The 14,863-nt window shown below is 38.1% G+C and overlaps 1 protein-coding gene across 1 annotated transcript; it reads left to right on the top strand.

The window, feature by feature from the left end:
• The first annotated feature begins 2,407 nt into the window (after nucleotides 1-2,407).
• Nucleotides 2,408-13,055, top strand: LOC147624624 (serine carboxypeptidase 24-like). Its single transcript, XM_086819999.1, has 10 exons — nucleotides 2,408-2,775; nucleotides 3,129-3,236; nucleotides 4,768-4,863; nucleotides 5,017-5,109; nucleotides 5,437-5,519; nucleotides 10,794-11,075; nucleotides 11,426-11,574; nucleotides 11,903-11,998; nucleotides 12,253-12,358; nucleotides 12,458-13,055. Exons 1-10 carry the CDS (start codon nucleotides 2,472-2,474, stop codon nucleotides 12,608-12,610), a joined length of 1,470 nt encoding a protein of 489 aa, XP_086676125.1. The 5' UTR covers nucleotides 2,408-2,471; the 3' UTR covers nucleotides 12,611-13,055.
• The last annotated feature ends 1,808 nt before the right edge of the window (nucleotides 13,056-14,863 follow it).

Here is a 14,863-nt window from a genome sequence, read left to right as displayed (position 1 = left end):
CATGCATGCATGCACATATTTATGTGTGTGTCCATATGTATGGATATATCCAATTCAAAAAAGATACTCATTTATAACTTTATGTATGCGTGTATCATGCACACATTTTTTTGTATATCTAGATGTTATATATATGTGCATATGCTCATGTATGTTTGTGATTATATATATATATATATATATATACATACATACATATATATGTATGTGAATATATGTGTGTGTGAAAACACACACACATATATATATGCACATGCTCATGTGTATGTGCAAGAATATGTATATATGTGTACATATATATGCATGGACACATGTGTACATATACGTGCATGCATATATATGTATATGTGTGCATGTGTGTACATGCACTCATAGATATATATACATAGTACACACACACACACACACACACACACACACACACACATAGTTTGTGTGTGTTTGTACACATATCGAGACGAAGTATCATAAATATGAGTTTTTTTAACTTATTTAGGTTGATTCCATATCTAATGTCCCTTTTAACTACTATCATGTACCCTAGTAGGTGTTTGTAAGAAATCTACAATCATAAATATGAGTTTTTTTAAAAAACTTATTTAGGTTGATTCCATATCTAATGTCCCTTTTAACTACTATCATGTACCCTAGTAGGTGTTTGTAAGAAATTTACAATCTTAAATCACATATGCACCCACGACATCACTACCACACATGAGGCCACAAACACAATAACATCTATATAGGAGGGCATGGTGGCTACTGCTGAGCAAGCTCCTATATCCTACCAGCCCTCCCCAAAAGAATGGGCTCTTAGGGAGGTGAGTATGACAAGGTGCCAGTAGCATTCTCCTTAAACTTTTATTGGTCCTCTTATAAAGGCTCATTTTTTGCTAGAGCTTTAAACTTTTATAGGTCCTCTTATAAATAGGATGTGCTCATTTTTTGATGGAGCCTTAAACTTTTATTAGTGCTCTTATAAAGAGGGTGATTGTTTTTTATGGAGCCTTAAATTAGAGAGAAGATGTATTGTTTTATTGTTAAATATTATAAGAATCATGTGTTATGATTCTGTACACGTTACATATCTTTCTTTCCAAATCTTCACTAACCCTTTCGCAAAACGGGTGTATTTGTGTTCCTTGTAACTCCCTCAAAAAGTTAAAGCGCCGTGTCTTAAGTTTGATCTCCACATATAAATGCACATCATTTTCATCTCGGGGGATTTACCTAAAAATTTGTAAGTGTAGCATGTGAGTTCATCAGGAGGGGTATATTAATTTAAGAAAATTACATAATTAAATTTAGAGGAGGGATTTTTAAACCAATTTTGAAAAAAAAACCATAAGTTTATGAAGGAAAAGGGGGTCATTTTATTCATAAAAGTATGTAAGTGTAAAGGATTTTTTTAAATACCCCTTGAATGAATGTGATACATAAAATTTCTTAGAGGTGAACCTCTTGCGATTTTTATTTAAAAATTAAACATTCCCTCACAAAGAGGGAGCTTAATCCTTATTTCTTCAAGCTTTCACTTCATAAAATAAGGATACTTCCTCATAAGGAAATGAAGAAAATTATGTGGAACTTCTTATAACTTACTTATACTTTCAACTATGAACTATGAAGTTAAGTTTATAGATCATTGATAAAGCCACATGTATCATGACATGCATGGTTTTCCATGGGTTGCATTAAGTTTGTATATGTTGAACTAGTACGTACCTGTACTTGTTTATCCCACATACATCAATAATAGTGTTCAATAATAGGCACACTAGCATAAGTTTGGATGAATTGAAAATGCCATTGTAATCGTATAAAGGCTAGGGAGTTTTTATTGAGAGTGTTTCTCTAGAGGGAGAAAGTGATGTGATGAATGGCCCATTAAGTAAAGAAGTAACATCCTTTGGGGTTATCTAAAGGAGTTCATATTTGAATGGGCCATGTAATAAAGGAGCTTACATAAGCTTTCCCATAGGGATGTTATCTAGAGGAGTTCATATTTGTTGATATCAATTGTGGGCATATTTTAAATACAGAGAGTTTTTTCCAAAGTTGGAAGGGGGCAAAGGCTGTTGTGAGAGCGAGCAGCAGAGGGTGGCCGGCTGAATATGGCCCTTCTGATGGATAAGTTAAAAGCTATGGCATCATAGGGATATATTGCAGGCCGGCCATTTCTTGCCATTTTACATCCATCCAACAATTATAAGCTAATTGTGGCTTGAAAAATAATAGTAGAAACCAAATCAACTTTTCTTGTAGCGACTTTCAATTGTCGTTAATGTTGATAATTGAATAGCTCTTTGTTTAGCAAATGAGGTTTCTCTTGCCATATGGCTTCTTATTCGATTGTAATTTTCGCCCCATTTGCATTTCCTAGGTCATCTATATATAGAGATTATTGATAACCATTAATTGACCATTATAGGTTTAAGTGGGGCGATTAACTAGTTGATTAAGAGCTAAGTATGGCTTTGCACGTGTTGTCCAGGGCCATGTTGGTTCTTAATCTTGTGGTTTTGTTGGGGATTGGGAGTAATTACAAGGTATTAGCAAGGGGGTTGGAAGCTGAGGTTCAAGGGTCTAATTATAATAAGAGTGCCAAAGATGAGGATCTTGTGGTGAACTTGCCAGGGCAGCCTAATGTGAGCTTTTCACACTATGCTGGCTATGTCACCGTTAACCAAACACACGGGAGAGCCCTCTTCTATTGGTTCTTCGAGGCCGCCTCCGACCCCACATCCAAGCCCTTGCTTCTCTGGCTTAATGGAGGTCCATCTCTCTCGCCTTATTCATCTTAATGCGTGCATTAATGAGCTTAATTAGTGCATAATCACTTGACGTGAAAGAGAACTTGCCAACTCGCGACATTAATTTGGCTAATTCTAGGACTAATTTGCTTGAACCTTTGCTTTAGCTAAGTGGGATCAATGGATTCCTTGCATTGATCACTACATTTTAGTCATGCTCATGCCTGCATTAATCATCTTAATTATATGCATTACTTGACATACAGTGCCAAATCACGATATTAATTTAGTCGATTAAATCTACAGATTAATTTGGCTAAATAGAGCCAAGCTTTTCTTTGGGCTAATTAATGTGGGTTAATGGATTCCTTGCAGGTCCGGGATGCTCATCTGTGGGGTATGGAGAGGCTGAAGAGCTTGGGCCATTCCGAGTAAACAAGGATGGTGCCAGCGTCTCGTTTAATAGTTATGCATGGAACAACGGTAATTTACTCCTAATTACTTGCTAACCGAGTCTTAATCACCACATTACACTCTGCCTCTCAATCATCCAATCACATAATTTTACTTTGTCAAAGAAAAAAGCGCTTTTGTCGAAATCCCAAATTTTTGGCATTTTAAATATTCAATCAAACTAGGAGAAACATAACATTAATGTTGGTCATGGCAAATTGATTTTCCAATTACGTTTTCAAAAATAATAATAATAGTGGACAAATCTCTTTCTTTGAATTAGAAAAAATGGAATGGCATTTTGATCTCATCAAGTCTTTAAAAAGAAGAATAGTATTGGGAAAATCGTTTTCATTGTCGAGATTACATTTAAAACTCTCTTTATCAATAGTGGTTAAAAGAAAAAATATATAATATCACAAAGTTTTTTTTCCAAAATTGTGATGATTTTTACTCACACTTTTTATCCCACCCCTTGATGGCGCTGGGAAGGGATCAGCTTGATTTGAACTTCTGTCTCAATAGGTAGAGCTCCCAACTCTATTGCTTTTTCAACCTTGGTAGACTATGGGGAGGTGCTCCATTCAAACTCTTGTCTCGATAGGTAGAGATCCCATCTCTATTGCTAGGCTATTGCCTTACCCTTTTTTTGTCAACTAGGCCGAAGATCCTCTTATAGTTATCATTTCTTGTTGTTCATAAAAGTGCTTTCTATCTGTTTGGAGGTGATGCCACTGAGGAAGCACCTTGTGGGGGTTGGAACTTTGAGGCTAGCACCTCATCGAGTAGGGAAAGGCCATCAAGAGGCCTTTCCCGGGAGGAAAAGGGGCAACCAACGGAGGCCGGGAACCTCCTTCCGACTGGAAAGGCCTCCTGATGGCCTTTCCCGGCCGTCATGGTCTGGGGGAGGGGGAGGACGGTCAAAAACGTCAGAACTAATTAGTGGAGCATTCTCGATATTGAGGTGGTGCCATCTCCTTCAATCTTTTCCCCATGTTGAGGTGGTACAAGCTGTTGCATTCCTGTTTCTAGGTGGTGATTTGTCAAAACCCTGTTGCATTCCTCTCCTTAAATCTCTCTCCTGCATGTTGAGGTGGTGCAATCTGCTACATTCCGCATCCGGGGTGGTGATTTGTCAAAACCCTGTTGCATTCCACATTGTGGGTTCCGGATTGTTAAAAATCCTGGGGTGATTACTGCTTTTAATACTTGCTAAATCGAGGGTCAGGATTAACCCTACCAGGACTCCCGACCAAGAGGGTTCTAGACAAGCACCTTTTATCACTTGGGAAAATGTAAACTTGGACTCTTTTCTCCGGTGGGGCATGGGTTAGATTTTATTCGATTCGGACAAGTACTCCTTTTCACTCCACAAAGGGGAGAGAGAGAGAGAGAGAGAGAGAGAGTGTGTGTGTGTGTTACTCCTTATATCACAAAGTTGGTAACTCCACAAAGGGGTGAGGATGTGTGTTCCTCCTTATATCACAAAGTTTGGTAATATATATAAATATTATTTGGATTTGGATTTTTTTGAATAACATGCGAATTAATTATTTCGCAGAGGTGAATTTGCTGTTTATAGAGTCACCCGCTGGTGTGGGTTTCTCGTACTCCAACACAACAACTGATTACGATGAGTTCGGTGACGCGCAAACCGGTATATGTTTAACGAAATCCCGCACTAACACATTTTGATACGCTTGATTATTGAGATAACCTAAACTCGTTATCCTTGATTACCCTGTAAATCTCGTATAATCAACCTAGCTTCAACAAATTAGCGTCAATTAATTAATCGATATTCTTATAGCTTTGGATGCCTACTCGTTTCTGCTTGGCTGGCTGGAGAGATTTCCTGAATACAAAAGCCGCGATTTCTTCATCGCCGGAGAAAGCTATGCAGGTACGTAAGCTCAAGCTCACAGTAATCTCTAATCCATCGTAATTACGTAATGTAAAGCTCAGATTAGTCTCTAACCCACTATAAATGTTTCTATCATCGTTACACTAAACTGCAGTGATTAGTACAGATTTTAAGCTCAGATTAAACTCTAACCCACTGTAAATAATATTACTATCATCATTACACTAAACTGGAGTGAGTAATGATTAGTTCAATGTATTTTTGGCTCATATTAGTCACTAATCCACTGTAATTATCAATATATTTCTGTTTGCTTTTCACTAATACAATCCGATTTTTCTTTGCTTTTTGCGATCAACGAACCAGGTCATTACGTGCCCCAGCTCGCAAAGTTGATCACTGATCAGAATAAGGCTGGGAGCTTCAAGATTAATCTCAAGGGCATCATGGTATGGCTTAAACTCAATGCAGCTCAATTATGAACTCTATAGCTTACTGGAAAAAAAAATGAGCCTATAAAGTATAGTGAATTAATCTTAGGGTCTTTTTTATTTTTATTTTTTGGGAGCAATAATATATATATTATTAAAAAAAGAAAAACTTTACATTGCATTAAGCAAGCTACACACTAAATCCTACCTCTATCACCATGAGACAAAAAAGAAGATTCATCTCAAGACAACTAGTACCCAAGCAAAATGCAAGCCTCAACCAAAGCTCCAGTTGAGCAACCCCTAGGATCGCCTGTTTTCCAGTACATCAACCCTTCACCTCCCCTTTCTAAGTGACCAAATTTTTATTGTTGGTCTAGTCCCCACCACTGGATTCTCAATAAAGGCAACAAAGATATAACTAGCTTTCTTGACCTTCTTGTACCATCTCTTTGTTCTAGGTCCATATCTGACTGGCTTAGTATTCACCTTCTACTTTTTGAGACCCTGCAAATCATCACACCATATCATTAGGCACAGCCCAATATGTCTGCAACAAGTGATCCCAAGAGGAGAAGGATCATATGCTAGCAGATTGCATGGACTAAATCAACGTCTTAAACAATTCAGCTCCACTCAATTTATTAACCAAGCATATAGACCAGCACATACATATACATTTGTGCATCAATTCCTGTATCACAAGCTTTCTAAAACACAATGCAATTTCTGGAGGTTCAGAGTTCCCATAAACAACAACACCTGATAATACTAAAGATTAAATCAACATGCCCACCATTTGTTGCCCATCTGCCAATCAACCAGTCCCCCCACTAACCTTGCACTCCTAAATAGCTCTAGATCCACTTCCCAATCTTAACCCAGGCTCCTCTAATAGCAAGGCAGTCCCAAAATGTATGCTTCTAGGATCTTCCAAGGCAGTCCTACATCTAGGGTAGTATCCACTTGTGAAGTTCCTCTAAACCAGTTTAGAACCAATGGGTAGAGCTCCCATACACACTCTCCATAGAAAAACCTAAGATTTAGTAGGTATTTCCATCTCCCATATTGCCTTCCACTTCCTTCTCCGACAGTTGGAGCACCAACTCACTTCCCATATTCTATTAGAGTAAATGACATTGTCCTCACTTACTCTCAAAGCACTGTACAAAACTCTGGTTATGCCTATGTCTAGCTTAGAACCATTAAACCAGGACCAGTCCCTAATCCAACAAGATTCATCCATTGCAATGGATGTCCAGCCTTTCTGCACCTCTTCCAACACATGCTTGACCAGTTGTGCTTCCCTATTGGATAAAGAAAAATCCACTCCAGTTACTCAGGCTCCTTCCATCCCACTGATACTTCATCCATCAATCCTTAAATCTCTTCAAAAACTTATTGTTCAATCTTTTGGCTATTATGGGGTCCTGTAGGGATAAATGGGGGTTGAACTTATGAGTCCACCATATCCCTTAACACATTAAAAGAGTTCCTTGATGCTCTACCACATCCATCCCAGACCATGAGTTCCAACACCTCTTTCCATTTAGTACACAGCATCCTGCATAGTGGGGACCTGTTATTTTGAGAGGGGCATGAGAGAATACTTTATCTTTCCAGCTTAGACCTTGCCACACTCCATCCAGATAGACAGTTGCTACAAGTGCTCTTAGCATTTTTGACCAGATTTTCTTTTGATGAAGACATTTGGGCAAAAGTACAGCCAACTTGGCAATAGTATGAGAAGGAAGGTGAAGAATGCCTAACCCACCTTCTTAGGCAGGCTAATTATGTCCCAAGCTAGCCAGGCCAAAGCCTTTTTGTTAGATCCAACATTCCTCCACACAAAGTCTCTCACAGGTCTGATTATCTTCTGCCAGTGCCCTTTACCAAAGTCTAGCATAGGGCATAGAAACATTATATATACATTCAGTACTATGTTGCATATAGCCACCCTATCATGAAAGGGGACCCTAACACCCTCCCATTTCTTCAATTTCAGAAAAAATATGTCCAATGCCCAATCTATCAGCTGCTTTTTGGTTACATCCACCCCAAATGGAACCCCTAAGTATCTGACAATTTGACCTCTCCTCACCACCTCACACCCCCACCTCTCCAAATCAAAGTCATTGTCTTCAAATAGACTGATTAACTTAGACTTATGAATATTGCATTTGGAGTGTGAAGCAAATCAGCAAACTCTTGTATAATATTTAGTCTAACCAACCTGACATTGTGGCATTATCAGCTTCCTTGAAGAGTAAAGAGTCATCAACAAAGCATTGGATAACCAATTACTCCCCATTTCTCAACTTTAAACCATTCACTCTCCCTCCAGAGGAGGCCATCTCAAGGGCCCTAATCAGAGGGTGACTACCAATAGCAAAGAGAAGGGGAGCAAGGGGACAACCCTATTTCACTGATCTATGAACCTCAAATCCCCCAACTCTTCCATTCCACAGTAAGTTAGGTAAGAGTGAATATGCAAGAGGACATTCTGGAACCAAATCCCATTTTTCCATTACTCTGGCCACAAATGACCAATGCACCCTATCATATGCCTTTTCCAAGTCTAGCTGCAGGAGAATGCATTTCTACTTAGACCTCAAAGCCACATCCCTACCCAGCATAGCAGCATAAATATTGTCATGTATGGATCTCCCCTCATGCTATTTTTCAGAAATCATCTCCTAAAGAGAAGGGGTTATTCTAATGGGAATGACTTTGGCCAAGATTTTGTATATAACACTCAGCAAAGTGATACGATTAAACTTATCACATGCATTCTATTTAGGAATAAGTTTCACCAACACTTCCTTCAAATTCCTATACAGGTTGCTTGATTTAAAGGCTTCACTACACATTCTCCAAACAAACTCCTTAAGAGAGGGCCAGAAAGCAATTAAAAACTCCATAGATAGCCCATCCTAGCCAGGATATTTCTCTCTCCCTAGTCTTAGAAGGGCCTCCTAGCATTCCTCCATTTCTATATCCCTTTCCAACCATTTAGCTCTCTCAGGATCCATACTCTTACTAACCTGTCCAAAAGCTTGGATTCAGCTTGGACCCTTCTAGCTGAATGATCCTCCTTAAGGCTGAGAGTTGATCCTAAGTACTCAACCCATTTCTTGGCTGTCAATCTCAACCCTTTTAGCTCTTTCCCATTATCATCCAACACCATACCTATAACCTCCTTGCCTCTCAACTTTTCAGTCAGCTTAAACAAATAACCATCAAGTCTCCTTTTGTTAGTGAAGATTTTCCATTTATACCTAACCTCCTCCTTTTTGGAGCATTTCTCATCTTCACTCTTCTTTAGCCCAGCTTGGCACTTAAATACCAGTTTGTCTCTTTTGTGTAGTTAGTTTCCCCACTGCCTCTTCTTCTGAAGAGATTCTAAGATATTTCCCCATCTCTTTCTTTCTTGTCTACCTTCTTCAGCTCTTAGTTTCCCAACCCCCCTTATAATGCCCTGCATTTCATTGGAAAACAATCTCCAAGACCCTTGCACATTGCCTCACCCTTTGAGTCTCTCTATGGCTTCCTCAGTTTGGCTGACAAACAAATCATCCTTTAGAAACAAATCATCCTTTAGAAACAGATTATTAACCCTTAGTTTCCTAGTGGGAAACCTATTTAATTCAGCTTCTTCCCATCCTAACACATGCCATCCCCATTTAAGGGGCATATGATCAGACAAAGCAGTGCTGGAATCAATGGACATTTTAAGAGTATGAGGTATCCATGTAGTTTGTTGGTTGAAGAAAACACTATCTATCCTTGAAGAGGACCCAAAGTATTGTAGACTAAAATATGTATGTCCCGGATTTGAGCTCCAGTTACCCATCTCACAACCATCCCTTAAGCCTAGCTTATCTCTCAATCCTTCCCACTTCATCTTTTCATGTCCCAGCAGCACAGTGCTCCCCCACACTTATCCCTCTTTTTCTCAACCATATTGAAGTCTCCCACCATAAGGATGTAGTGTCCATGACAATTTAAGTTAGCAATCCATTCCCACATCCCACTCCTTACGGTTGTGAGCTCCATAAAGGTTAATTACCCAAATCTTCTCCCCTTCCAAAACAATCTCTACTACCAAAATTCTCCCATTGGGATGACAGGCTATAACATTAGGACATAAGCTACTCTTAACAATTTTCATAACACCACTAAAACCACCATTCCCACCCCCATACAAAACAACCCAGTCCTTAAACTTGTCCTTTCTCAAAACTTTAGACCCAAAAAGATTATATTTCTAAATAGCTATAATAGACAATCCCAATCCTTAATCAGACTCCAAAAACAAGCACTCTCATTTTTATCTTTAATTCCCTTAATATTCCATGAACAACCACTAATTTTGACAGTAGAGCTCATGAGAGTGCAATCTCAAGAACCATCTCTATATGTTCTCCACTACCCCCTTGATACCTTTCTTTTTGAATCCTTTTCTAGGCTTCCTCAACTTGCCAATTAAATTTTTGAACTGATGAAGTCCCACTATCCTCTTCTCCTAATGGGTTAAAAGGATTTGAGTACATCACTGGGCTTAAACTACCAGACTGTTTACTACCCTAGTTATTCCCAACACCACCCCCACTTGCCTTCTTTCTAGCTTTATCTTTAGCCTGTCTCACACTCATCTTTCCCTTTACTATTTTCCGGCCTCCCTCTCCAACATAGTCCCCAATGTTCTCTTCCCGAGTTCGGGCATATTCCTAGGAACTGTGTTAAAGGGAGTCAAGAGAGACCTTAGGGTCTTTTTTTAAACAAAACCTTTAGATGTATTTAGTTCCATTTTACTCCATAAAAACTTGTGGAATTGACCTATTTCACAATTTTAGAAAACACATGCATTGAATAGGTAAACATATCTTATCTAGATTTTCAATACAACTTTTCTATTCTTAGTTTTTTTAAGACCAAAATGAGAAACATTTTAAGTTTTATTAAATAAATATATCTGATTCTAAACATGTAAAAGTTATGTAATTCCACAATAACAAGAAAAACATAACCCTCCAATTATTATGGATATCTTAATATCTTCAATTGATGAAAATATTTTGACATGATTTTCTCAAGCAATTCATGTGTGAATATCTATATGATGTTTGTAAACAATTCTATCAATATCAAGCAAAACATTCAAAAAATAGTCAGTAGAAAAAAAAGTGAGCATGCATATGTTAGAAGTTGAAAGGGGAACTATAGATATCAATAAAGAAACAAGGCATGATGATATTCAAAATAATATTTGGGACAATGATATCTTTACAGATGGGCAATGCATTGGTGGATGATGGGTTGGATACCAAGGGGATCGTGGACTATGCATGGAGCCATGCAATTTTATCAGATGCATTTTATGGGAACATAACAATGGCATGCGGCAACTACAGTGAAGGCTCATCTCAAGACTGCATGGATCTACTAAATGACATGTACAATCAATACATACCCATCGATATCTACAGCATCTACTCTGACATCTGTGTGGAGAGCACCTCAAACAATAAACAACACTCCATGAAAGCACTCAATGCCAAACACCAACTATTGGTAGGTCTTAATACTCTCCCTTTCAAAACTTTTCTTTGTTAAATAAAATTCATTACTTTAGCTTATATAGTATTATTAATCATCACATCTACCCCTTTCACTTGATTAACTCATAGCCAAGGGTCAAGTTTTAAGCTATTATTAGACATTGCATCATAAATGAGAGCTAATTAATCTCAATAAGATGAGTTTGATTTGCTACTAAAATTAACTCATAGCCAAGGGTCAAGTTGATCAACTCATAGCCAAGGGGAAGTTTTAAGTTATTATTAGTCATTGCATCGTAAATTAGAGCTAATTAATCTCAATAAGATGACTTTGATTTGCTACTAAATTTTTGAGGTATGCAGTCTAATATGCGAATTCCTAGTGGTGGGGGAGGAGGAGGGTACGACCCTTGCATGAGTGATTATGTGCTAACATACCTCAATCGGCTAGATGTGCAACAAGCTTTGCATGCCACCCAAACTGGCCCTTCTTTCAAGTGGTCTCCTTGCAAGTATATTCCTCTTGTGTAACTCGCCACCATTAATTTTTAACTCTTTAATACAACAACAAATCAAGTTTAATTGTATCTCACTATCTTCAAACTCTTTATGTATCTCACCAAAACTATTCACTTATCATAGAAACATGGATACACCATAGAATTTTCACTATTCAAAACTATTCAATGATCACATAATTCACAAAACAAGAATTATCACATTTTTTATTCACACAACATATTTAGAGATTTGATTATCAACTTTATGGTAGATAATCATGGATTAAAAAAAGTTGTATATATATTTGCATTGCTAACTTCTCTCTATCATTTTGCTTAGTATGCAACTCTTCAAAAATTGGACTGATTCCCCATTCTCTATTCTGCCCACACTAAAAGAGCTAATGGGAGAGGGCCTCCGTGTGTGGATGTTCAGGTCTGACAACTTAACCATTTACACTAGTCAAGGATATCTCTCAAAATAGGCTTTTTATTTTTTTATTGATCAAGTAATATAATAAAATCTAGAAGAAATGCCCACTCCTTCTCTACCTCACCAAATTTGGTAGTTAAAACCTTAAAACCAATTATATTAATTATTATATATTAATTTTTGTTTTGTTTGGGGAAGAACCAAGTTATATATATTATTGTTTTTGGTTTTGTTTGGGAATAAACAAATTATTACAGTGGAGATTGGGATGGTCGCCTTCCGGTGTTATCTACACGTTATTCTATTGGGTCACTGGACTTGCCAACCAAGATGGATTGGTACCCATGGTATTATCAGCAGCAGGTGAATGATTACATTATAAAAATTTACATTAGAAGAAGATTAAGGGAATGATTATGCACCTAATTAACAAGATGGTAATGTTTTTGGCGGCTGCTGAAGGTGGCGGGATGGAATCAGGTGTACAAGGGCATCACTTTTGCCACAGTCAGAGGGGCCGGCCACATGGTGCCCTCCTTCCAGCCCGGTCGAGCGCTTACCCTTCTCTCAAACTTCTTGGCTGGATCCCCCCTCCCTGCCTCCCCACAGCCTTAATTCATCATATAAATTGTGTTTAATAATTACACTTTACAATGGAGCATCACTTTCATTAAAGTGTCGGTTATTAGAGCAAGCTTTCACTATGCTAGTGGGCAACCTATGCTTTGCACATCTTTTGAGACTCCAAATTCAAATTCTACCCAAACCTCCTCAAACCTCTTCCTTCCCTTCTCGAACCTCCAAATTCTTACCACATGGCAGCTTTGTGAAACTCTTCCTTAAGATGATATAGAGATGAGGCAGGTGCAGACATGGCAATGGTAGTTCTATAAAGTGTTAAATACAGTGCATACTTGAAAGGGACACACATAGGAAATGAACCCATGTCACCCCATCCTATAAAGCCCTCTATGTCCTTCATAATTTCGATCCACATTGTGTAATAGAGCTCTAAAGCTCTCTTAGTCCTATGCAATTTTGTTTCTCTAATTCCAATGCATTTATGCCCCTAAGATAGTAACAATTTTCATGCTTTAGGGTTAAGTGTTCCTATACTATAAAACAACTTTCATGCTTCAGGTGATTTTTAGGTCTAATGCATGCTTCTTGACTCTCATCTATAGGATTTTGGGGTTAATGCTTGCTTCTTGACTCTCCTATATATTTGTGCATGCACGTCACGTCAAATGTCATTAAGAAAATTTGGTTCTTCTTGTAGATACTTTGGAAATGAAACTAAGATTTTTTGACATGACTAATATTTCAAGAGAGTGCTCACCTACTCACTTCCTACCTCTACATGTACTGTATGGCACCACATTTCTCAACACCCCCCTTGGTGCCATATCTCTGTCTACTCAAGGTGGTTAGATGTGAGTTACAACATTCATTACCCCCCTGGGTGCTCAACTAGCTACTCTCAGGTGGTCGGGTAGATACACACAACAAACAAGATGATAAGATGGGTGTCTACTCATATGATGATCCCTCTTTTACAACAGATGGCTAGGGTAGTGGTGGTGGCTACATCCTTTCTCTTTAGAAGAGCTGATCTCTGGGAGTCTCTTCATACTTGGTGGTCGAAGTAGTCCCCATAAAGTTGCCTTGACTTTTCTTGTCTTTGAACCTGCATTCATTTTGAAAGTGCCCTTTCTTGCCACACTTATGACACTTCAAATTTCTTTTGTTGAACAATGCATGCTCAAAAGTGCTAGGATTGCTTCTTTTTAATTCTCTCCTTCTCCAAAAGAGAGGAGACACAACCAACAAATGTTGTCTGGTAGATTCTTGGTAGATTCTTCAAGGTTGTGACATTGAGTGCATTGTATTCCTTTGGCATGCTTTTTAAGATTATTCTAATTGCATATTTATCTCCAATCCTAGCATCTATGCCATCTAACTGGGTCATGATGCTTTTTATTTAACTGAAAAACTGAGCCAAAGATGCATTAATGTTCATTTCTAGACCATATGACCCAATCTTTAAGTGTATTTCTTGGTTCTTTCCCATAGCTCCAAACATAAGATTCAATGTATCCCATGCATCTTTTGCACGTTCTATAGAGTTAATGTGATGAATAAGCCTTGCGTGCAGATGTAAACCAATGAGTGATAATGCTTGTTCATCTTTTTCAACCCACCCTTCACTTGGTGCATTCGGCATATTTTCCTTAGTGACTTTCCACAATTTCTTATGCATTAGGACGTACTTCATTTGTGTAGCCCTTTCCCAGGTGTGCAACCCTTCCCCATGCACTTCTCTACATGTGAAGTGATGCTTGTTTATGTTTCCATATGATGCTTTAATTAGCAGTGTCTATTCTCGTACAACTTGGCAAGTTTAAATGCTTTAAATAGGATGAAATGCAAGTTGTGCGTGTGCTTCCAAATTTCAACTTTTTGGTTTTAGAGCTTCTTGATGGTAGCCCCAATGCAAAACCAGTACTTTTGATGTGTAAACATGCTAAATGAAACTCTAATTACTCACTTGTATCTCCAATTTCTTCTCATTTTTATTAATTACATATTAATTATGGTGATTAGTGCTAAATATAGTGATTAGCAGAGTTGAAAACTTGGAGGGCTCAATTGAGCTTGGGGAATCCAAATTTCATGGGGATTTTCTCATACACATCTTACCCTTGATTAGTTGAGTAGCCCACATACAAAAAACTAGCTCATATGCACCAAAAAACCCCAAAATCCTCAAGAATCGGGCAATTGGTAAATCGGTTCTACTACCGACTCAGCGCTTCATTAGTCATGAGATTTGAGTCATAGACTCCTTGTTACACTAGTGAAGAGACC

This window comes from Cibotium barometz, chromosome 25 (genome assembly GCF_041138505.1).
Source record: "Cibotium barometz isolate CiBa-2024 chromosome 25, ASM4113850v1, whole genome shotgun sequence".
Classification (NCBI taxonomy): domain Eukaryota; kingdom Viridiplantae; phylum Streptophyta; class Polypodiopsida; order Cyatheales; family Cibotiaceae; genus Cibotium; species Cibotium barometz.
This window is presented reverse-complemented; position numbering and strand designations above follow the sequence as displayed.

Coding starts and splice junctions, on each gene's coding strand:
- LOC147624624 (XM_086819999.1), top strand. CDS start 2,472: ATGGCTTTGCACGTGTTGTCCAGGGCCATGTTGGTTCTTAATCTTGTG. Junction 2,776..3,128: donor GCTTCTCTGGCTTAATGGAG/GTCCATCTCTCT, acceptor GATTCCTTGCAG/GTCCGGGATGCTCATCTGTG. Junction 12,359..12,457: donor CATGGTATTATCAGCAGCAG/GTGAATGATTAC, acceptor CGGCTGCTGAAG/GTGGCGGGATGGAATCAGGT.